The sequence below is a fragment of the Leuciscus leuciscus genome (assembly GCF_965113295.1).
Source record: "Leuciscus leuciscus genome assembly, chromosome: 14".
Taxonomy (NCBI): domain Eukaryota; kingdom Metazoa; phylum Chordata; class Actinopteri; order Cypriniformes; family Leuciscidae; genus Leuciscus; species Leuciscus leuciscus.
Genome location: NC_138738.1, coordinates 4,856,160 through 4,881,085, shown reverse-complemented (window position 1 = coordinate 4,881,085; position 24,926 = coordinate 4,856,160). Strand labels below are relative to the sequence as shown.

The 24,926-nt window shown below is 40.9% G+C and overlaps 1 protein-coding gene and 1 long non-coding RNA gene across 2 annotated transcripts; one reads left to right on the top strand and one right to left on the bottom strand.

The window, feature by feature from the left end:
* The first annotated feature begins 2,781 nt into the window (after positions 1–2,781).
* Positions 2,782–3,615, top strand: LOC309474267. Its single transcript, XR_014197279.1, has 3 exons — positions 2,782–2,872; positions 3,369–3,443; positions 3,534–3,615. It is a non-coding gene; the product is annotated as an uncharacterized lncRNA (long non-coding RNA).
* Positions 3,616–11,396: 7,781 nt separating this feature from the next.
* LOC309474252 (uncharacterized protein) lies at positions 11,397–24,444 on the bottom strand. The gene is made up of 14 exons (XM_082136630.1): positions 24,293–24,444; positions 23,046–23,140; positions 22,815–22,856; positions 22,293–22,644; positions 22,050–22,193; positions 21,612–21,737; positions 19,340–19,528; positions 18,841–18,935; positions 18,642–18,683; positions 18,050–18,401; positions 17,809–17,952; positions 17,440–17,580; positions 14,799–15,212; positions 11,397–11,623 (listed from the first exon to the last, which is right to left on the bottom strand). Exons 1-13 carry the CDS (start codon positions 24,354–24,356, stop codon positions 14,878–14,880), a joined length of 2,121 nt encoding a protein of 706 aa, XP_081992756.1. The 5' UTR covers positions 24,357–24,444; the 3' UTR covers positions 11,397–11,623; positions 14,799–14,877.
* Positions 24,445–24,926: the final 482 nt, after the last annotated feature.

Sequence of the window (24,926 nt, the reverse complement as noted above, 5' to 3'; positions counted from 1 at the left end):
TGATCTTGTCCACATGCTTTCTTTAATTTAAGATTTTTAATATGTTCTAATATTTCAGATATTGTTATTGATTTATCTAATGGATTTTGATCATTCTTAATAGTTTTTTCCATGTCTTATAAAGTTTTCTTTACTTTACTCTGAGGTTGGTTGAGGTCAGTCGGCTAAATTTTTTGATACAGATTTTCAAAGTAAGATTTCCAAATTGTGCCATTCTGGAGTGATATCTCTAATTTGGGTTTTTCGAGTTTTTTATAAGTTCCAGAAAGTGTTTTGATCTATTGAATCGTCAATTTCTTCAATTTTAGTTTGAAGATATTTTTCTCTTTTTTTCCACAGAAGTGTTTTGTACTTTTGCAGACAGTCTGAATAAGAAATCCGTAATGTCTGGCTGGACGGATCTTTGTGCTTTTTCTGAGACCGGCACATTCATCATCGAACCAGACATCCTTTCTATTTCTCTGTTGATTGCTTCTATGTTTGGAGTTATCAATGTTATGAATATGTAATTAAATTTTTTTGTTGCTAAATTTATTCCATTAATATCTAAGGTGAAATCAGTGGACATAAATTCATCTAGCATTTTTAATATAGTAGGATTGTTCATATTTTCTTTGAATTGTTCTGAGTTGGATTGATTCCACTTGAGTTTATGTTTCAGAGGAAACCGTTTTTCAGATTCAGGTGGAGCAGTTTTGGTTATTTGACATGGGGCTTCAGATAAAGCACAGTTTGGCAGTGATCGGACATCGGGAGCTAAGGTCTGACTGTGAAGGCATTAATAAAACTTTGATCAATATCTGTTATTGAATAATCAACCACACTGGTTCCTAATCTGGAGCAGTAAGTGAATCTACCTTATGTATCTCCACAAGTTCTGCCGTTAATAATGTATAATCCTAAACATTTACAGAGTTTTAACATTTGTTTTAAACTAATGTTCACTGAGGTATCATAGCTTTTTCGATATTCGATGAGGAATGAAATGTGGTGTCATTGGGGATGTGGTCATTATCTAAAATATTTACATAATCAATTTCTCGCCCTGTTCTGGCGTTTAAGTCTCCGCAGATGAGGATATTTCCTTTGGACGGAAAGTGTAAGATGTCAGTCTGTAATGTTGGGAAGCTTTGCTCTTCGTAATAGGGAGAGTCATGAGGTGGAATATAGACTGCACTCTCTCTCTCTTTCTTTCTCTCTCTCCACTCTGTCTCTCTCTTTCTCTCTCTGCCCTCTCTCTCTTTCTTTCTATCTCTCTCTCTCTTTCAGTCTTTCTGTCTCTCTGTCTTTCTTTCTTTCTCTCTGTCTCTCTCTCTCTTTCTTTCTCTGTCTCTCTCTCTCTTTCTTTCTCTGTCTCTCTCTCTTTCTTTTTCTCTCTGTCTCTCTTTCTGTCTTTCTTTCTCTTTCTGTCTCTCTCTCTCTCTCTGTCTTTCTTTTTTTCTCTCTTTCTTTCTTTCTTTAGCAGCCATTTATATACTTATTTCTGGTTATAATGTAGTCAATTAATTCAATTCAATTCAAATTTATTTGTATAGCGCTTTTCACAATACATTGTCTCAAAGCAGCTTTACAGAAAGTGCATTTCAGAAATATACACAGGCGTCGAGTCGCCTCTCCACGGGCGTCGAGTCGCCTCTCCACGGGCGTCGAGTCGCCTCTCCACGGGCGTCGAGTCGCCTCTCCACGGGCGTCGAGTCGTCTCTCCACGGGCGTCGAGTCGCCTCTCCACGGGCGTCGAGTCGTCTCTCCACGGGCGTCGAGTCGTCTCTCCACGGGCGTCGAGTCGTCTCTTCACGGGCGTCGAGTCGTCTCTTCACGGGCGTCGAGTCGTCTCTTCACGGGCGTCGAGTCGTCTCTTCACGGGCGTCGAGTCGTCTCTTCACGGGCGTCGAGTCGTCTCTTCACGGGCGTCGAGTCGCCTCTCCACGGGCGTCGAGTCGCCTCTCCACGGGCGTCGAGTCGTCTCTTCACGGGCGTCGAGTCGTCTCTTCACGGGCGTCGAGTCGTCTCTTCACGGGCGTCGAGTCGCCTCTCCACGGGCGTCGAGTCGCCTCTCCACGGGCGTCGAGTCGTCTCTCCACGGGCGTCGAGTCGTCTCTTCACGGGCGTCGAGTCGTCTCTTCACGGGCGTCGAGTCGTCTCTTCACGGGCGTCGAGTCGTCTCTTCACGGGCGTCGAGTCGTCTCTTCACGGGCGTCGAGTCGTCTCTTCACGGGCGTCGAGTCGTCTCTTCACGGGCGTCGAGTCGTCTCTTCACGGGCGTCGAGTCGCCTCTTCACGGGCGTCGAGTCGTCTCTTCACGGGCGTCGAGTCGTCTCTTCACGGGCGTCGAGTCGCCTCTCCACGGGCGTCGAGTCGCCTCTTCACGGGCGTCGAGTCGTCTCTTCACGGGCGTCGAGTCGTCTCTTCACGGGCGTCGAGTCGTCTCTTCACGGGCGTCGAGTCGTCTCTTCACGGGCGTCGAGTCGTCTCTTCAAGGGCGTCGAGTCGCCTCTTCACGGGCGTCAATGAACAAATGGAAATTACTGACTTACTGTCTTAGATTGATTTAGTCATTCAATTCAACATATTCTGTACAACTGTGTCTTCAAATTGCTGATATAGCCTATAATGTAGCTGATTCCTGTTGTCGTCATTGGCATTTGTTATGAATAACAAAAGCAGGTTAATATAGTTTGGTCTGTTTTTGTTTAACGTTAGCCTAACTTAACGTTACTACAGGTATCCTCATTCTCTCAAATACCATTTTAAAGCCATTTACTGGTCAATAAATATTATGTTGTGAATAATCAGCTTTGTTCTTTTGTTTCCCCAGAACTACCAGTACATTTCTAAAATAATCTTAACATTTCAGTGGCAACATTGAATTTCAGTAAGTTACCTATATTACCTTATTACTATGAATTTTCTCAGTGTGAAATTGTATTGTTTGACTGTGTACTTGTGTTTTTTAATCAGTTATTCTTTGAAAATCTTCCCTCATGCTCTCAAATATCATTAATGTAACTGTATGTCAATGTTATGTTAATCACAGGTTTGGTGCCAATAATGCTATGCATTTTTTCTTATATCTTTATCATTTGCATTTGAATGTAAGACATTTTAACTCTGAATTACAACTTCAAGTTTAGTATTTTTCGACAAAAAAAAAATAAAAAAAGGAAAAAGCTATATGGCTTCAGAAGACTTACAACACAACCCATAACACATGAGTTGTGAACTCATTGATTATTTTTAGGATCTTTTCTGGGACATTTTTGGAGCTTATTTTTACATAAATTGTTGCATTGAATTGAACTAGACAAGTGTACATAAGAATGGTTTAATGAATGATTTACACAACTTTGTTCTGCTTGTGTTTCATGCAGTGAAATTGAATGGTGACAGGGGTTGCATTATGCCTGAGATCTGCTTTTGGGTTCCACAGACAGAAAGTCAAACAGGTTTGGAACGTCACAAGGCTGAGGAGATTATTTAAATTTCACAACTATCACTTTAATAACCTTACTAACTGTAAATTTTGTACTTTGCAGGGATCTCAGTAAGCTGAAATACAAGATTGAACAAGAATAAAAATCCTCCTGTAGACCTGAAAATCACTGAAGTGCCTAGACCATCCACCAGAAAAGAGGAAAAATAAAGGGAAAACGAATCTCCTTTACCTTTTCTAACTCTTTAAGTATGATTCCTGTAACATGTCCCTTGTGAGGATTTTATTATTGATTGCATTTTATGTTGCAGCAAGTAAAGGTGCGGTAACATTTTTTAATTTGTGAAATTACACGGGCAAAAAAAGTCCATTGACCATTGTCAGCAGTGTAGCGGCGTAATGTATGAAGCACAGCTCACACAGGAGTCACTTTCAAGCAGCTTTCTGTTGGTCAAATCTAGCGAATTCCAGTGACCAACTTGGTCCCATAGTGACATTTGACCACAAACGAAATAGCTGATCATGTGGATTCTTATTGAAATGACTGGAATTCACCAGTGAACATTCACAGAACAACAGATAATTTTACTGCACCTTAATACTGTTTCCGGGTCGAAGCCTCTACTCTATCTTGTTTCATGAGAATACTCAACAACCAATTATTAACACTGTTGATTCAAGTCACATATTTATTGTAATGACCCTGACAAGTGCATTCAGCTTTGGGGAAGAAAGTATATTTTTACTCAAAAATAATATATTTATGGTATATTTCTTGTTTGTTTGGAAGACACTCTTAATTAATTTGTAATGTACTTGTAATACAAAAAAGTACGCTTTAATATCACTAATCAAGCATGAAAATACGCATGTACTTAAAGTGTACTAAGTATACTTAAAATTGTCTCAATTTAGCATCAAAAAGTACACTAAATACACTTAAAGTTATACTTTACAAAAAAAAAATATCCAAAATAGCACACTTCAAGTTAACTAATTATTAACACACTTGAAGTATACTGACAATTAGTCTGGCTGCAAGTATACTTAGCATACTTTTTTTTCACTAGGGGAATCCTGACTGAAATTTTTCATAGATATAATTTTCTTGCAAGAAAGAGCACAATTGAGCGGACACAATATTACTTGTGGTGAACACTATTAAAAAATCCATACTGTATGAAAAACTGTGGGAACCTTTTCTGCTATCTAGCAAAGAATATGGATGGGTGATATGACCAAAATCTAAATTTTACTTCACAGTAACAATATCATGGTTTCACAATTCTATCATCCTGGGATGGTGCTGCTCTTCTCTCTAGTAATATGGCACATAGTCTTAGAGCTCAAACATGACAATCTGGGGCTCAGGTCAGGAAGCAGACCGACTGGCTAAACCGACCGTCTGCTAGCCGTCTCACGTCACCAAGGTCAGATAAATCCCGACACATAGAGCCTCTTTCACCTAGCTATCATCATATAGAGACCGTGTCTGTTCCCCGAATTAGGACATTAAACTTCCAAACCCATCTAAGGGTAAAAATGTAATTGATGTTCAACAAATAAAAAACGGATATAATACAAATCAGCAAATGATAAAGCTTGGGTTGCTGAATATTAGATCCCTTACTTCAAAAGCACTTATTGTTAATGATATGATTACAGACTATAATCTAGATGTGCTGCGTTTGACAGAAACCTGGCTAAAACCAAATGATTACATTACTTTAAATGAGTCAACCCCGCAAGATTACTGTAATAAACATGAACCTCGTCTGAAAGGCAAAGGAGGAGGTGTTGGTGTCAAGTCAAGTCAAGTCAAGTTTATTTGTATAGCGCTTTTCACAATACAGATTGTATCAAAGCAGCTTCACAGTATTAAATTAAAATAATACAACAAAGTTTTTCTTTTCAAGAGGAATTTATTGATTGATAAAATTAAATTAAATATCCCCAACAGAGCAAGCCAAAGGCAACAGTGGCAAGGAACCGAAAAACTCCATCAAGTGACCTAATGGTGTCCTAAAACTCCATCAGGTGACCTAATGGAGAAAAAAAAACCTTGGGAGAACCCAGGCTCAGTCGCGGGCCAGTTCTCCTCTGGCATTTATGAGCTAGAGGCCGGATTGTAGTTTGAACTATAGGATTATATTAATGCCTGGCTGAAGAGATGCGACTTTAATCTAGTTTTAAACTGGGAGAGCGAGTCTGAGCAACGAACAGTATCAGGAAGACTATTCCAGAGTTTTGGAGCCAAATGTGAAAATGCTCTCCCTCCTTTGGTGGTTCTGGATATCCTAGGTATGACCAAAAGCCTTGAATTTAGTGATCTTAAAGAGCGCGATGGATTATAGGGCGATAGAAGATCCGTTAAATAGACTGGAGCTAAGCCGTTTAGGGCTTTATAAGTCAGTAGCAATACCTTGTAATTAATACGGAACTTTATAGGTAACCAATGCAGTGATGATAAAATCGGTGTTATATGATCATATTTTCTTGATCTCGTAAGAACTCTAGCGGCGGCATTTTGGACTAACTGTAGCTTGTTTATTGAGGATGCATGGGACAACCAGCTAATAAAGCATTACAGTAATCCAGTCTCGAGGTCATGAATGCATGAACTAACTTTTCTGCATCAGAAACTGATAGCATATTACGTAGTTTAGCAATGTTTCTAAGGTGGAAAAAGGCTGTTTTTGTAACATATGAAATATGATTTTCAAAAGACAGGTTGCAATCGAGTATAACACCCAGGTCTTTTACTGTAGAGGATAAAGTAACAGGACATCCTATGATGTTAAAGTTGTATTGTGCGAGGTTTTGTGGGCGGTTTTTTGAACCGATAAGTATTACCTCTGTCTTGTCTGGATTTAATAAAAGAAAATTACGCGTCATCCAATCTTTTATATCTTTAACACACTCTGTCAATTTGGAAAATTTAGCGTTTTCATCCGGCCGTGATGAAATATATATTTGAGTGTCATCAGCATAACAATGGAAACTAATTCCATGTTTCCTTATAATATTTCCAAGTGGCATCATATATATTGAAAATAACAGAGGGCCTAACACAGATCCCTGCGGCACTCCATAGTTTACTGGAGTTATGATCGATTTTTCTCCATTTAAATAGACAAAATGGTAGCGGTCAGATAGGTATGATTTGAACCAGCTTAGTGCTTGTCCTTGAACACCAGTATAATTTTGTAGTCGATCTAAGAGTAATGTATGATCTATATAGTATCGAACGCAGCACTAAGATCAAGTAAAACTAGTATTGAGATACAGCCTTGGTCAGAAGCTAAAAGTAAATCATTTGTGATTTTAACAAGCGCAGTTTCAGTGCTATGATGCGGTCTGAATCCAGACTGAAACTTTTCATAGATATCATTTTGTTGCAAGAAAGAGCCCAGTTGAGCGGACACCACTTTTTGGTGTAATTTATAGTAATATTTTCAGAATTACTAAGAAGTCTAGTTTCAAATATAATTATTTTGAAGTGTTGGTGCTTAATGTAGCAACATATAGTGTAAATGATAAATCACGTTTGAGATTTGTGCTGGCTACTGTATACAGGCCACCAGGGCACCATACAGACTTTATCAAAGAATTTGCTGACTTTCTATCAGAGTTAGTACTGGCTGCAGATAAAGTACTAATTGTTGGTGATTTTAATACACATGTGGATAATGAAAAAGATGCATTGGGATTGGCATTTAAAGACATTCTTAACTCTATTGGAGTTAGACAACACGTGTCAGGACCCACTCATTGTCGTAATCATACTCTAGATCTAATATTATCATACGGAATAGATGTTGATGCCGTTGAAATTCTGCAGCAGAGCGATGACATCTCAGATCATTATCTAGTCTCGTGTAAACTTCATTTAGCCAAGGCTGCAAAGCCGACTCCATGTTACAAATATGTTAGACCTATCACTTCTGCCACTAAAGATTGCTTTATTAATAATCTTCATAATCAGTTTCATCATCACAGCATCCCGGATAGCTTAGAAGAACTAGATATTGCGACAGAAACTTTTAACTTTCTCTTTTCCAGCACTTTAGACACAGTTGCTCCGTTGCGATTTATGAAGATTAAAGAAAATAGCTGTAGGGGTAAAATCTTTGCGTGGCAGGGGGAGCTGCCACTCGACCAGTCACGGATATATGCGCCTGCCACTGCGTTATATGCGCCGGCCACTCGACCAGTCACGGATATATGCGCCGGCCACTGCATTATATGCGCCGGCCACTCGACCAGTCACGGATATATGCGCCGGCCACTCGACCAGTCACGGATATATGCGCCTGCCACTGCATTATATGCGCCGGCCACTCGACCAGTCACGGATATATGCGCCTGCCACTCGACCAGTCACGGATATATGCGCCTGCCACTGTGTTATATGCGCCGGCCACTCGACCAGTCACGGATATATGCGCCTGCCACTGCGTTATATGCGCTGGCCACTCGACCAGTCACGGATATATGCGCCGGCCACTCGACCAGTCACGGATATATGCGCCTGCCACTGCGTTATAGGCGCCGGCCACTCGACCAATCACGGATATATGCGCCTGCCACTGCGTTATATGCGCCGGCCACTCGACCAGTCACGGATATATGCGCCTGCCACTGCGTTATATGCGCCGGCCACTCGACCAGTCACGGATATATGCGCCTGCCACTGCGTTATATGCGCCGGCCACTCGACCAGTCACGGATATATGTGCCGGCCACTCGACCAGTCACGGATATATGCGCCGGCCACTCGACCAGTCACGAATATATGCGCCGGCCACTCGACTAGTCACGGATATATGCGCCTACCACTGCGTTATATGCGCCGGCCACTCGACCAATCACGGATATATGCGCCGGCCACTTGACCAGTCACGGATATATGCGCCGGCCACTCGACCAGTCACTCGACCAGTCACGGATATATGCGCCGGCCACTCGACCAGTCACGGATATATGCACCTGCCACTGCGTTATATGCGCCGGCCACTCGACCAGTCACGGATATATGCGCCTGCCACTGCGTTATATGCGCCGGCCACTCGACCAGTCACGGATATATGTGCCGGCCACTCGACCAGTCACGGATATATGCACCGGCCACTCGACCAGTCACGAATATATGCGCCGGCCACTCGACTAGTCACGGATATATGCGCCTACCACTGCGTTATATGCGCCGGCCACTCGACCAATCACGGATATATGCGCCGGCCACTTGACCAGTCACGGATATATGCGCCGGCCACTCGACCAGTCACTCGACCAGTCACGGATATATGCGCCGGCCACTCGACCAGTCACGGATATATGTGCCGGCCACTCGACCAGTCACGGATATATGCGCCGGCCACTCGACCAGTCACGAATATATGCGCCGGCCACTCGACCAGTCACGGATATATGCGCCGGCCACTCGACCAGTCACGGATATATGCGCCTGCCACTGCTTTATATGCGCCGGCCACTCGACCAGTCACGGATATATGCGCCGGCCACTCAAACTTACACAATATGTAAGGTTTAAAAAACAAAAAAACAAATGCAGCGCGAGTCTCGTGGCTCTATTAGCATCGCACCGGCCACTACCAGCCACACAATCTCTCACTGTTTACATCTATCAGACACTCCTATTGATACACAAAAGCACACATACAGTGCAATACATATCTTATTTACCTATTTCTCATCTAAATCTTATATTCTTTTCGCTCTTTTTACCCGTATGGGAGCGCGAGTCTCGTGGCTCTATTAGCATCGCACCGGCCACTACCAGCCACACGATCTCTCACTGTTTACATCTATCAGACACTCCTAATGATACACAAAAGCACACATACAGTGCAATACATATCTTATTTACCTATTTCTCATCTTATCGGTTTTTTTATTTGCTCTTTTTACCCGTATGGGAGCGCGCTCGTGGCTAAGCGAAGCGTCGCACCAGCCACACGATCTCTCGCTGTTAATGGCCACTACCAGCCACACGATCTCTCACCGTTTACATCTTTCAGACACTCCTAATGATACACGAGAGCACACAGACAGTGCAATACAGATCTTATTTACCTATTTCTCAACTAAATCTTTTTTTTTATTCGCGCACTCCCATATACGGGTATAAAGAGCGAATAAAAAACAAGATAAGGTGAGAAATAGGTTAATAAGCTCTGTATTGCACTGTCTGTGTGCTCTCGTGTATCAATAGGAGTGTCTGATAGATGTAAACAGTGAGAGATCGTGTGGCTGGTAGTGGCCATAAACAGCGAGAGATCGTGTGGCTGGTGCGACGCTTCGCTTAGCCACGAGCGCGCTCCCATACCGGTAAAAAGAGCAAATAAAAAAACAGATAAGATGAGAAATAGGTAAATAAGATATGTATTGCACTGTATGTGTGCTTTTGTGTATCATTAGGAGTGTCTGATAGATGTAAACAGTGAGAGATCGTGTGGCTGGTAGTGGCCGGCGCGATGCTAATAGAGCCACGAACGTGCACTCCCATATACGGGTATAAAGAGCAAATAAAAAACAAGATAAGATGAGAAATGGGTAAATAAGCTCTGTATTGCACTGTCTGTGTGCTCTCGTGTATCAATAGTTGTGTCTGATAGATGTAAACAGTGAGAGATCGTGTGGCTGGTAGTGGCCGGCGCGATGCTAATAGAGCCACGAGACTCGCGCTGCATTTGTTTGTTTTTTTAAACCTTACATATTGTGTAAGTTCGAGTGGCCGGCGCATATATCCGGGACTGGTCGAGTGGCCGGCTCATATTTCCGTGACTGGTCGAGTGGCCGGCGCATATAACGCAGTGGTAGGCGCATATATCCGTGACTGGTCGAGTGGCCGGCGCATATATCTGTGACTGGTCGAGTGACTGGTCGAGTGGCCGGCGCATATATCCGTGACTGGTCGAGTGGCCGGCGCATATATCCGTGACTGGTCGAGTGGCCGGCGCATATAACGCAGTGGTAGGCGCATATATCCGTGACTGGTCGAGTGGCCGGCGCATATATCCGTGACTGGTCGAGTGACTGGTCGAGTGGCCGGCGCATATAACGCAGTGGTAGGCGCATATATCCGTGACTGGTCGAGTGGTCGGCGCATATATCTGTGACTGGTCGAGTGACTGGTCGAGTGGCCGGCGCATATATCCGTGACTGGTCGAGTGGCCGGCGCATATATCCGTGACTGGTCGAGTGACTGGTCGAGTGGCCGGCGCATATAACGCAGTGGTAGGCGCATATATCCGTGACTGGTCGAGTGGCCGGCGCATATATCTGTGACTGGTCGAGTGGCCGGCGCATATATCCGTGACTGGTCGAGTGGCCGGCGCATATATCCGTGACTGGTCGAGTGGCAGGAGCATATATCCGTGACTGGTCGAGTGACTGGTCGAGTGGCCGGCGCATATATCCGTGACTGGTCGAGTGGCCGGCGCATATATCCGTGACTGGTCGAGTGGCCGGAGCATATATCCGTGACTGGTCGAGTGACTGGTCGAGTGGCCGGCGCATATATCCGTGACTGGTCGAGTGGCCGGCGCATATATCCGTGATTGGTCGAGTGGCCGGCGCATATAACGCAGTGGTAGGCGCATATATCCGTGACTGGTCGAGTGGCCGGCGCATATATCCGTGACTGGTCGAGTGAGTGGTCGAGTGGCCGGCGCATATATCCGTGACTGGTCGAGTGGCCGGCGCATATATCCGTGACTGGTCGAGTGGCCGGCGCATATATCCGTGATTGGTCGAGTGGCCGGCGCATATAACGCAGTGGTAGGCGCATATATCCGTGACTGGTCGAGTGGCCGGCGCATATATCCGTGACTGGTCGAGTGCCCGGCGCATATATCCGTGACTGGTCGAGTGGCCGGCGCATATAACGCAGTGGCAGGCGCATATATCGACATAATTCAGCACGGGTATACACTTCGGAACGCGTTGACTTCGCACTGGCCGAAAGCCAGACTCTATGCCTTTCCTCCGGTGAAAATTCTGCCCATGGTGTTGTGCAAGATCAGGGAGGAAAAAGCATCAGTGATCCTTGTAGTTCCCAACTGGCCAAACCAGCCATGGTTCGCGGACATGAGGGAACTACTGGCGGGACCGCCATGGGAAATTCCTCTCAGCTGTATTCGCAGTTCAAATCCTCTGTGTTTTCAATTCCTGCAAGCAAGACATTTCCAGTGTTTAGTAAAACATCACCAGTCATCAGTGATCTGTGTTCAAAAAGCCAACTCACTCTTAAGGTCTTTTTCGGCAATGTGTGCATATTTTATATGCAGGGTTTTTGGGTTGATCAGTATAAATCTCTTGAGTACTGGGTAAAAAATCCCAGTATCAAAGCAGTGACGCACTGCAACCAAGATTTAGCTCATGATGCGGTTCGCTGTGTCTTCACTGCGGAGAGCCTACGGCTCTCAGCGTTCTCTTAAAGCAGTCGCTCATTGAGACGAACGACACGCATCACTACTGTTTCGCTGACGGCGTTTCATTTACCGTTGGTTACTAGGTTACCAATACCACTTCGTCCGCTCAAACAACCTGATGGAAACGCATCTAATTCACATTTTTTGTTTGAAAAAGATTTGCACCACATTTGGATGGAAACCCAGCTACTGGGAAAAAAAAAACTTTACATGAACTTTAGAACCAATGTTTCTAGGCTTTGGCTGTGTAATTCAGTTATATCTCATACTATCTACATACCCAATTTAACAAACCAATTCTTACTAGAGAATTTCATGAAGAATAAAGTCTTGTCAACTTACCGATCTTTCCCAAAGTCTGCACCTCTCAACAAATTTGATGTCAACCTAAAAAATAAAGAAAATTTTTAGCACATGATCATCTAGTCTTTACATTTTTTAAACACTTTTTGATCAAAACTGTCAACATTGATGTTTATGGCAAGACTCAAAGTTCACAGAAGGAAACAAGAGACGAAACGTTTGGTTATGGAGAAAGAGCAACATACTTTCTGGCCGTCCGATCTTCTAATCCCTTCATAGACACGATCATCATATCCCCGTTTCTTTCCCACTTTATCAAGAGACCGAGAGTATTGATATAGCAGCAGTCCCGGTGCATCAGGAAACATTAAAAGGATAGTTCACTTTGAAATAAATTTTTGGTATGTTTTAGCTTACCTCAAGGGCATCCAAGATGTAGGTGTCTTTTTTTCCGCAGTAGTTTCAATTTTGATATTTTTAGGTCAAACCGTTCTTGTCTGTCAGTCATATAATGCAGGTCTATGGTCACGGTCTCAAAACACAAGCACAGAGTCCAAATTAAAACAATTCCCTGTCGTCCAAATTAAACAATTCCCCATCGTAAGTACACATTGATGGCCTAAGACACGAAACGAGCGGTTTGTGTGAGAAAACGAACAGTATTTATATCGTTTTTACCTCTTATACGCAGACATGTCCGAGTGATCTGATCTGACGTGTACGCAGACTGGCGCATAGATATATACACTAGATGTCGCCTTAAAGACATTCGTTCCAATGAACTGCCGTAGACAAGGCGACATCTAGTGTGTATATATCTATGCACCAGTCTGCGTACACGTCAGATCAGATCACTCGGACATGTCTGCGTATAAGAGGTAAAAACGATATAAATACTGTTCGTTTTCTCACACAAACCGCTCGTTTCGTGTCTTAGGCCATCAATGTGTACTTACGATGGGGAATTGTTTAATTTGGACGACGGGGAATTGTTTTAATTTGGACTCTGTGCTTGTGTTTTGAGACAGTGACCATAGACCTGCATTATATGACTGACAGACAAGAACGGTTTGACCTAAAAATATCAAAATTGAAACTACTGCGGAAAAAAAGACACCTACATCTTGGATGCCCTTGAGGTAAGCTAAAACATACCAAAAATTAATTTCAAAGTGAACTATCCCTTTAAGGTCACTGAAAAACACACAGCAACAACGTGTTAACATACAGCATGAGACTGAACACACCAGTGCAGATCAGGTGAGGAACCAGTATGAGTGGAGATTACAAACAAAACCAGAACAACAGATTGAAATGGACATGAATCCAGTGGCACGTGGAGCAGCAGGGGGCTGTTGCTATATAGAATTGTCTCTAGAACTAAGGGTGTACATAGTAAAAAAAAAAAAAAAAAATTATAATGTACATGTAAAGATGTAAAAAAAAAAAAAAAAATGCATCACAATAAGTGTATTGTGATTGTCACTAACATTTTAGTAACTAAACTGAATTTTATTAGGTTTAGTGATAACATGTTACAATGTTTACATGGTACAATTTCTGGTAAGCTACGCTTTTTTATTATTTCAATTCAATTAAATTATTGTGATTTGAATATTGACTCATTTGGATAAATATTAGGTACACAAGATGTACCAAATAAAAAAAATAAAAAAAAAAAAAACCCTCACCTAATGCTGTAAACATACAGAGAGCCCTGTCAGCTGGCAGTATTATTTAAGGTTAAAAAAGAACTCAAATTAAATATAATGCGTTTTTTATTATAATAGCAACGTTATTTAAATGATATAAGTAAAAATATAACAAATATGTAATAGGGTACACATATTTAGCAAACTAACGCATAGTAATCTTCTATGTTTCGAGTCATAGTGAGGAGGCAAGAAGAGCTCAAAATACAAAGTTCAGGCATTTCTCAGAGTAGCATAAGCCAGACAAGGGAGGATTAAAGGAAAAGGAAAGAATTATTATAGGCTGTATATTTTTTAAATGAGTTTTCAGTTGTCTTTTGAATGTTGTCAGGGATTCTGCATCCCGGATGAGGGTGGGGGATCATTCCAGCACCATATATATATATATATGGTTTATATGGATTAGAATCAGAATTACAACAATGTTAATTTCGTTGTACTCTTGTGTCGGGCCGGATCTGGGCCGACACTATGTTGCTGTCTGGGATAAATTCGATTGACTTCGAAGTGAAAATGTTGTCATCATTTTCTCACCCTCGTATCGTTCCAAACCTGTTCGACTTTCTTTCTTCTGATATTATTTTTAAGAATGTAGAATTTAAGAATTGACTTTAAAGGACCATCTTATATTACCCAGAAGAAGAAAGAAAGTCATACAGGTTTGGAATAACATGAGGGTGAGTAAATAAACACAGAATTCTCAGAACAGAAGCACAAGTCTGCAAGTTTCTTCACTGGGACATTTCTGACTATATGCAGAAGTAGTTACACACCCAGAAAGCAACATAGTGTCGGCCCAGATCTGGACCACATCTGGATTCAGCACGTACCAGATGTGGGCCGGATCTGGGCCGAGAGGTGATATGACCTGGGAAAGCAGTGTTGTGAGACACTTACCTTTTGTTGGGTGGGTTGTAAGTGTTCCTCTGTATGCTCTCAATGTTCCCCGAGCTTGATGTGCTGGGAGTCGGCCTGTTTAGAACCTGTATAGACTACAGGTGCTGTCCTCAAACTTCGCTTGACTCTTTTCTTTCCTGAACATTTTAGTGTTCACCGCTTCAAAGACCTTGGCCTCCATGAAGGCCTGGCAGAGGCGAACCGCTTTGGAACGGGGCACTTCGGCATCCCCACAGACTTTGCTCTGAATGATGCGAGCCAGGACCACGTCCACGGCCTCGGACCCCAGAAAGCAGTCATGGTAGATTTTCAGATTGTGGCGTCTCCTCTTCACCTCCACCTGCGTCTGAAGGTCGTTGATGATGTTATTCCAGATGTGCGTGGCTCGGAATGGCTTCCCAGCCATTCCCATGTCTGTCGAGAGATGGACTGGATGAGAAACGGCAGTGATATTCCAGAATAATGATCTCAAACTATTAAATAAGTCAAGCTTTAGACTGAAAGGACACACATTTTGGAACATTTAATAGATTTATGCTCCGTTTACACCAAGAACGATAACTATAACAAAAACTATATTAGCCTCAACACCAGTCACATTATGTCTTCTGCCTCTTTAAATCAAGCTCTTTATAAAGAGAATAGATTCTGATTGGCGGGTCAATGTGTTTATCATTCATTAGCAGAAAAAACATAATTCTGAAAGTGATTCCAATTATATTGTTCCTCTGTCATATTTGTGGTGTGGACTTACTTAGGATAATTATTAAACTTTATAGTTATCATTATCATTACAGTTTTCGTCCTTCGACCTTAAAACGGTTCCATGATGCTTTAGATGGATTGGAAGTTTCTTTACTTCTTATAACATCATGTACCATGGTGGACACAAACTAGACATTATATGCCAATATTGGCATATTATGCCAAAGTTCTGCACTTTAATGCGGTTTAAAATCAATTATAACAATAAATTACGCAACCACTTTGGCACTGTCTGTTAAAACTGGAATACGTCTACAAAAGGAAGCTTCTTCAGACTTTTGAAACTGGACCAAGAGGTTTCAGTTTACCCATATTTAAATCCGCCACTTTATCATTTTAATCAACGTGACGCTTGCAGAACATTAAGTTTCCCATATTTGTTTTTCTCATGGGTGTAATGCTGGACTAAAGTGAAAGCTTTTACAGATCCTTCTTCCAACACAAAGAGCATCTGCTGCCAAGATCAATACCTCACTAGCCTAATAAATGACAGCGGGGAGGTTGATCGTTTCTCGCTAGGAGTGTTTCCTGCAGAATTTTATGTTCAGCCCTGAGGTAATGATGAAGGTCTAAATTACCCATTAGGGATCAGGATATTTACCTCCAGGATAACTGTCTCCCCGAGTGTTGTTGCTGTTAATAAACTAAAAATAATAGGCCTATAATTATTAAACAATAAATTAAATGAAATTGTAATTGTATTAAAAAAAGCAACAACATTTTTTTTTTCTAAGCTGTTTTTTTTTTTAGTGATGTTTAACTCCGTATCAGTTCAGGTAGGCTACTGAGTCGCTGTCCTCAGTGCGCAGAAAAGCACTGAAACGGAAATGAAGGGGAACCCGTTTTTTGGGCTTATTTTAACTGGCCCATCCAGTTTTCTGGAGGCCCACCTACAATCAAAGTCCTGGCGCCGCTAGTGCTTATGGGAGGTCTGGTAGCTAAACACAAGCACAAAGCGTTCCGCACATTCAGCTGACATAAAAAACACATTCAATAAACAAAACTAAACCTATCCAGTGATTCAATGTTTTCTGTGTTGACACAAATCTTGTGCGATGTCCTAAACTGCCGGGATAATCACACAACGAGTACACTTCCGCTAATGACACGTCCGATTCGCCAACTAATGATTCTACTGAACTGATTCACCATTTAATGAATGGTTAAAATAACTGATCTGTCCAACACTGAACTCAACACTGTTGTTAGCTAACTGCTAATTGTATATGGTAGAAAATTAGACTATTAGTTAAAATAAAATGTTAATGCTTTACTTTTTTATTCTATTTTTGAAACTGATATGATGATATACCAAAATAATTATTAGGTCTAGCAAAGAAGGATTTTATCTTACAAAAACTATGAAATCCAGTAGTAAAATCACAGCTAAAAAAAAAGAAAAAAACAAGAGGGCAAGAAAGGACGAGAGTCCGTCGGCCGCCACCAAAGACCAGATTTGATCCAGGAAAAACAAGAATTTTGGCCCCTTAGCAAACAAGCGATTGCGCCGCCTTTAGAAGGTTAACTAGTTGCAAGTTTGCGGTAAAATGCAGTTGGGTTGTCGAGGTCAAAACACTATATAAGCTGTGAATCAAATAAACTTATTATAAATAATGTTATGTCATTTTTTTACACTTACACTGAATGTTTGGATTTTGTGAAGGTGTGAATCATTTTTGATTAATATTTAATATAATAAAGCTCTGTGTAATGAATTATTCACGAAGGAATTATTGTGAACGAATCATCTGTTGAGCTGCTGTGATCCATGCCTTCGGGGAAAGTTGTATGATGTTTACTCTCTGCATGTTGCCTAACATCAGAAACATCAGGCTGAAGCGGACATGAATCAGAGAGGTAATAACTAGAGACTTACCTTCTGTCGGCTCGGACTTGATCGCTTCTGGCTCTGGTGTTTCTTTAAACCAGTCATGATCTAAAATGTTCTGTAAGGTGATCCCTGACTCTCTGTCACGAAGGTTCCGAAGTAGATCAAGTAGATGAAAGCTGAATTGTCCTGTTTAATTTTGAGAAATGTAGTTTATGTGAGATAATGTTGCTGTTACTATGGCATTCTCTTGATGCCCATGAACATTTATTAATGGCTAAACATTCATTGTCAATCCGCTGTGTTTTACACTTTGCTTATTTGTCATCAAGGTAATTTTACTGTCACTTGTGTAAGAGCTTTAGTACATGTTTTCAAGCAATGCTATTTCCATTTCGTTCTTGTTTTTGGTCTCACCTTTGACCAGCGGTGTATTGCCACGAAGAAGTTTCACAAGACCTTTTCCTCCGACCATCTCTTTCAGAGCTCTGTATAAGCCATTGTTTGTTGCCATTAAAGCGTGAATTCTCCTCTCTGCTATTGATTTACTATCGCCTATTCCTGTAAGCAGTAAGTTTTCAGTTTTCAGTAAAAAAAACTTTATTTCCATATCCTGTGCATAATAAATCAGTGACTTGTGCTCAAAAAGCAAGCTCACCTGTTTCGTTGATGGACAGCGCTCTGTTAAAGCCGGTTAACTTGATCTGCCTGGTGTCTGGGTTGATGAGTACTTTACTCAGGCTGATGTATTTATAATAAATATCCTTTTCACTGCAGTGCCGTAACGCAGCGATGAGATTCTGCATGATGTCTTTTGCTTCTGCTTCAGTCAGACGACCTCTGTTTTCTTTGATGAAATCACACAAGGTTACGCTGACACCTGGATGTTCCATAATTAAGATGTCGTGATCTTCTACGCCAAACCAATCATGTAACTTTACGACATGGTCGCTATGTTCCACCATCCACGTTATAATTGCCTCTCGACACAAAGGGTCGTAATCCATAATCTGAAAGAAGAGATTGACAAAAGGTTAGTTGACTCCTAACCTCAAACCTTCTGACTAAAGAGTGAGCGAAATTCAATAAGAAAACAATGAACTTTACATGTACTTTACAACTGATGCTTCTTTGATTGTCTATTTCACATCTTATGCTGTCTACATACAGAATTATCAATTACCGAATAAAATTTTTATAAATAATTCTTAATAGTAATTTTCATGAAGAACAAAATCGTGTCAACTTACCCGGAAATTCATTTGGGACTTGTCAACCAATTTGATGATCACCTAAAAAATAAAGAAAATATTTGCAAACGTAAGTGAACTGACTCATCTTTGTTGTTTACATGATTATCTACAATCCTTTTTAAAACATGTTTTGAATAAAAAAGACAGAAGGAAACAAGAGGCAAAAAGTTTGCAGTATCCAGAAAGAGCAACATACTTGAGTGCCATCAGATTTTCGAATTCCTTCATAGACAATGGCATGGGGTACCGATGGCAGTTCCTTTCCCACTTCATAATGATATTTCACGGATCCTGGAAAACACACAACAGCATGAGAGACTGAACTGCTTATGACTAAACACACCTGTGTAGATCAGGCGAGGACTAGTGACAGCATGTTAAGTTTAGCGAATGCAGTGATTAATATTCATGAACCCGGCAGTTCATCAATCCTTAGTGCAGTTTATATTCTTATTAGTAGCAGAATTCATCGTAGTATTATTATCTTATCAGTATTATTGTTAGTTGTATTTTTCACAGAAACACTGACCGACAATGTCCTAATTTCAGTTACAATGACAAATCTGCATTCTTATGTTCTCATTCACACTGTTACCAAGTTTGAGTTCAGTGAGAAGTCCCCCAGTAATCGTGTCCCACTGTTATTTCTGCATACATGTGAGTTAGGGTTAGTATTAATGTCCTCAGACAGTTACCTGTCGGGTCGAGCTCAGATAACGCATCAGCGCTGGTCCATAGTTGAGCGTAATCCACCATTGGCTCAAGCGCATCTGTGGCTGGAGTCGGCTCTTCTTCAGGTGTTTGAGGAGACTCCTGTGATAACGCATCAGCGCTGGTTGATGGTTGAGCACTGCTGCTATCCATTCCTTCAAACTGCATGTTGCCTGAAGAAAAATTCAATGATTGTCAGAACATTTGGTAGCCAAACTAAACACTATTTTATTGAGTTTGGTGACAGCATGATGCAATAGTTGGTATAGGCTACTGCTTTTACTATTGTTTGATACAAATTTTACAATTTCAATTAAATTCTTGTGGTTTTATTCCAATCTAGATTCAGATTGGATCTGTATTAGGTACAGTAGATACATGTTAATTTCTCTCAAGAAAGAAAATCACGTCTTTCAAAAGTAAGAGTCGACTCTGATTCAGTTAAATTAATCGTTTTTAAAAACGAATCCTAAGCGGTTTCGTTGTGACGTCAAGACGAGACATTAGCATATTAGCCGTCCACTTATTGCGCGCGCAGGGAAAACTTGAAGTGGACACTGGACAGCATCATGTGGAGAAGACGGCGCTGTGCTCTACAATGTGAAGGTAAAGCCAGTTTCTTTTCACCGCCCAAGGACGAGCATGTGAAGAATCAGAGGTTAAAGTTCATCTTTACCATGGTATCACAGCAGTATAATCCTAAACTTTTGCTGTGTTCCCTTTATTTCACTGACGACTGCTTCTCAAATCTCGGAGTTCAATGCAGGATTCGCAAAGCGCTTGTGCTTGAAAGACCCCCAAGGTCATTTTTCTGGTCCTTATGGGAGGTCTGGTATGCTAAACACAAGCATACTTTTAACATATTTCTAACAAGTGCACTAGAAGTACATTGGTAATAAATATACGCTTAGTCACGCTTTTAAGAAATATGCTAAAAACAAGCATACTTTCAGTGAAGTTTTAGTGTATTTAAAGAAAACATACTTCTGTTGCTCTTACTTAAAGTACATTTTATGAGTAATTTGTGTATGAACTATGAACGTAGCAAAATTATTAGCTTTTAGTGTGTTTAAAATATATGTACCTTATTTACAAATATATGTACCTTATTGGCCTACTGCAAAATATTTAAAATATTTATGTATTCATCATTTATATAATGTATTAGAAACATTTGTCAACTATTATTAAGCATTGCAATAAGCAAACCTAAAATTAATGTTGTTCACTTTTACTTGTTTGCAGGCTACTTGTAAAGGCTACTTAAAGACTGTTGTCCATTACATGATACGCTTGTACTACTGAAATTCCCACAAGGATTTTAACATCATAATATTTGAAATGCATCGTAGATACATTTTCCAAAGATGTTTAAAAAAGTTTGTACTTATTTAAATTCAAACAACAGCATAACACACGTGACTAGTCCTGATTGGTTCCAGAGCCGTTGAACGGTTGTGATTGGTTCTTATGATAATGAGCTCGCCTCGCGCCTCACTCAGAGCTTCCGTTTATCAGATATATGCTGTGCGTGTGTATATATGTTACTTTAATGTGATTAGATTTAGAAGTCTAAATCTAAAGTCTCTTTAGAGGACTAGGCAAGGCAAGTTTATTTATATAGCACATTTCATACACAATGGCAATTCAAAGTGCTTTACATAGAAGAAATCAATTAAAATCAATCCTAAATCTAACTGGGAGCCAGTGTAAAGACCAGGGGCCTCATTTATAAAACTTTGCGTAGGATTTGCGTCAGAAATGGCGTACGGATGAAACATAGGACGTGCGTACGCACAGAAATATTCGGATTTATAAAACCGTGCACACGAAGTTTTGTGAAGCTTGTGTGTATTTGACAGTATTAGCACGATAAGACTAGAAAGATATCTTAGTCCAGTATCCAGGCGCTGTTTGACATGATAACTGGCAACTTTTGTGAATGGGAGTGTCCCGTTAGTGTATATACAGCATGTGATGTGAATATAACAGAACTGCAGCTGATTGAATGTGCGCTGTAACACGATACTACGACATTTCTTCAAAAGCAGATCGTGGAGACATTTTAATCGTCCACGATCGAATATTGTGATATCGCACACCCCCACGTGTCCCACTGTTATTTACACGGCCCTGCTGCTGCGATCCAATCCTTCGGGGAAAGTTGCATGATGTTTACTCTCTGCATGTTGCCTAACATCAGAAACATCAGGCTGAAGCGGACATGAATCAGAGAGGTAATAACTAGAGACTCACCTTCTGTTGGGTCGGACTCGATCGCTTCTGGCTCTGGTGTTTCTTTAAACCAGTCATGATCTAGAATGTTCATTAAGTAGATCCTTGACTCTCTGTCACGAAGGTTCTGAAGTAGATCCAGGCATTCTGTAAAAGTTTTCAGAAGAGAGATGATTAGTCCTGCTTGATTTTGAGATATGTAGTTTATGTGAGGTAATGTTGCTGTTACTATGGCATTCTCTTGATGCCCATGAACATTTATTCATGGGCTTTAATGTGAGAAAATAAATAAATAAAGTAACATTTATTCATTAATTAATGGCTAAACATTCACTATCAATCCACTGTGTTTTACACTTTGCTTATTTGTCATCAAGATAATTTTACTGTCACTTGTGTAAGAGCTTTACATGTTTTCAAGCAATGCTATTTCCATTTCGTTCTTGTTTTTGGTCTCACCTTTGGACAACTGTGATCTTTCCCTACGAAGCCAAAGTTTCAGAAGACGTTTTCCTTCGACCATTCCCTTCAGCGCTCTGTATAAGACTTCATTTGTTCGCATTAAAGCGTGAACTCTCCTCTCTGCTTTTGACTCAAAATCGCCTATTGTAAGGAGTAAGTTTTCAGTTTTCAGTAAAAAAACCTTATTTCCATATCCTGTGCATAATAAATCAGTGACTTGTGCTCAAAAAGCAAGCTCACTTGGTTCTCTGATGGCCAGTGCTCTGTAAAAGCCGGCTAACTTGATCTCCCTGGTGAATGGGTCGATGAGTACTTTTCTCAGGCTGATGTGTTCGTAACAAACACCCTGTTCCCTGCAGTGCTGAAACGCAGCGATGAGATTCTGCATGATGTCTTTTGCTTCTGCTTCAGTCAGACGACCTCTGTTTTCTTTGATGAAATCACACAAGGTTACGCTGACACCTGGATGTTCCATGATTAGGATGTCGTGATCTTCCATGCCAAACCAATCATGTAACTTCACGACATGGTCGCTATGTTCCACCATCCGCATTATAGTTGCCTCTCGACAATAAGGTTTGGATTCCCCAACCTGAAAGAAGAGATTGACAAAAGGTTAGTTGACTCCTAACCTCAAACCTCCTGACTAAAGAGTGGGTTAGAAAACAATGAACTTTACATGTACTTTACAACTGATGCTTCAAGGCTTTGAAATAATTCTTAATAGTAATTTTCATAAAGAATAAAATCGTGTCAACTTACGTCGAAATCAAACTGCCGCTCCTTCACATATTTGATGATCACCTAAAAAAGAAAGAAAATATTTGCAAACGTAAGTGAACTGACTCATCTTTGTTGTTTACATGATTATCTACAATCTTTTTTAAAACATGTTTTGGTCAAAACTGAAAACACTGATGTTTATGTCAGGACTCGAGAGACAGAAGGAAACAAGAGGCAAAGAGTTTGCTGTATCCAGAAAGAGCAACATACTTGAGTGCCATCAGATTTCCGGATTCCTTCATGGACAGTGCCATGGGGTTTCGATGCCAGTTTCTTTCCCACTTTATAAAGAGAGTCAAAGGCTCCTAGAAAACACACAACAGCATGAGAGACTGAACTGCTTATGACCAAACACACCTGTGTAGATCAGGCGAGGAACCAACCAGTGTGAGGATTACACATAAAATCAGGACACAGGCTGACATTGACACAGCTAATAATTAGCAGGTTTTGCATTTAAGTTCATGTTTGTGATTGTCAGAACATTTGGTAGCCAAACTAAACACTATTTTATTGAGTTTAGTGACAGCATGGTGCAATAGTTGGTATAGGCTACTGCTTTTACTATTGGTTGGTACAAATTTTACAATAACATATCCCAAAAACATTGAAAACATATTAGTATTTGTTTGTGTATGTTTGTGTAAATCACGCTAGAACAGGGTAAATCATGACAAAGTCAAACTATGGTAAATCATGCTAGAATGTGGTATATCAGGGTAAATCATGCTAGAACAGGGTAAATCATGATAAATCATGACAAACTATGGTAAATCATGTTAGAATGTGGTATATCATGGTAAATCACGCTAGAAACATGGTAAATCATGGTAAATCATGACAAACTATGGTAAATCATGCTAGAATGTGGTAGGCTATATCATGGTAAATCATGCTAGAATGTAGTATACCATGGTAAATCATGCTAGAATGTGGTATATCATGGTAAATCATGCTATCTAGAACAGGGTCAATTATGGTAAACCATGATAAAGGCTTTCCTGTAGCTCAGTGGTAAGAGCATTGCATTAACAACGCAAGGTTGTGGGTTCGATCCCAGGGGATTGCACATACATATGTATAAATGTATAGGATAATGCATTGTAAGTCGCTTTGGATAAAAGCGTCTGCCAAATGCATAAATGTAAATCATGTTAGAATGTGGTATATCATGGTAAATCACGCTATAACATGGTCTTTTCCATCTATGATGCCAGTGGTTACATGCTTGCTAAATAAAACTTTAGAACTTTTGATGTTTTTGTGCTTAAAGGCCTTAACCCCGATAAATGCTGCTTGTTTTCACAGAAACACTGACCGACAATGTCCTAATTTCAACGAGTGTCAACACAAACAAAGACCATCAGAGGGATAAGATAAGATTATGTAACGTCTGTAATAAAGCCTGTATCATTAAATGGTAACTTGTCTTTTGATTTGTATTAATGTTACGTTACCTGTCGTGTTCATAGCCATAGCCGCGTCTGTCACGCTGCAGCGGCCGCTTCTCTCAGGTAACATATCGACGATCGATCGTTCAGTGTAATTGAATGTGTGTTCAATGTGTTTCCTATTGTTTGTATCACTATAACGTTCAACTGTGTAAATAATGTAAACTGTGTTTCAGTAACGTTAAGACGATGCTGTCTGTTTGTTGTTGGCTGTCTGTTTGTTGTTGGCTGGCACGTTGCTTAGCAACCTCTGGAACTATTCGGCTTAATCGTGACGTAACCACTCTCCGAGAACACTCTTTCCGGGTCCAAGGCCTTTCTCTCTCTCTCTCTCTCTCTCTGCATAGCGCTTTCGCTGGTGTGTTTACAATGCGCTGTGTGTGTCCCGTGCTGTTTGAACAGAGGGTTGTTCCATAAAAGACGCTTAGAAAAGCGAGGATTAAACTCCAAAACCGGACTTGAATGAGCCTAACAAATAAGTTGGGGCTAAAGTGGTTCCATAAAAGGTAATTCAAGTTCAGCAATCTCACTAATTTGATCCAGGTTTATCTAGTCTACTAGTCTAGATAATTGCGTGTGCACGCGTTTCTGAAGCAGCCCTAGAGGTCGATCGTGGATCAAATCGATCCACCATCAAACA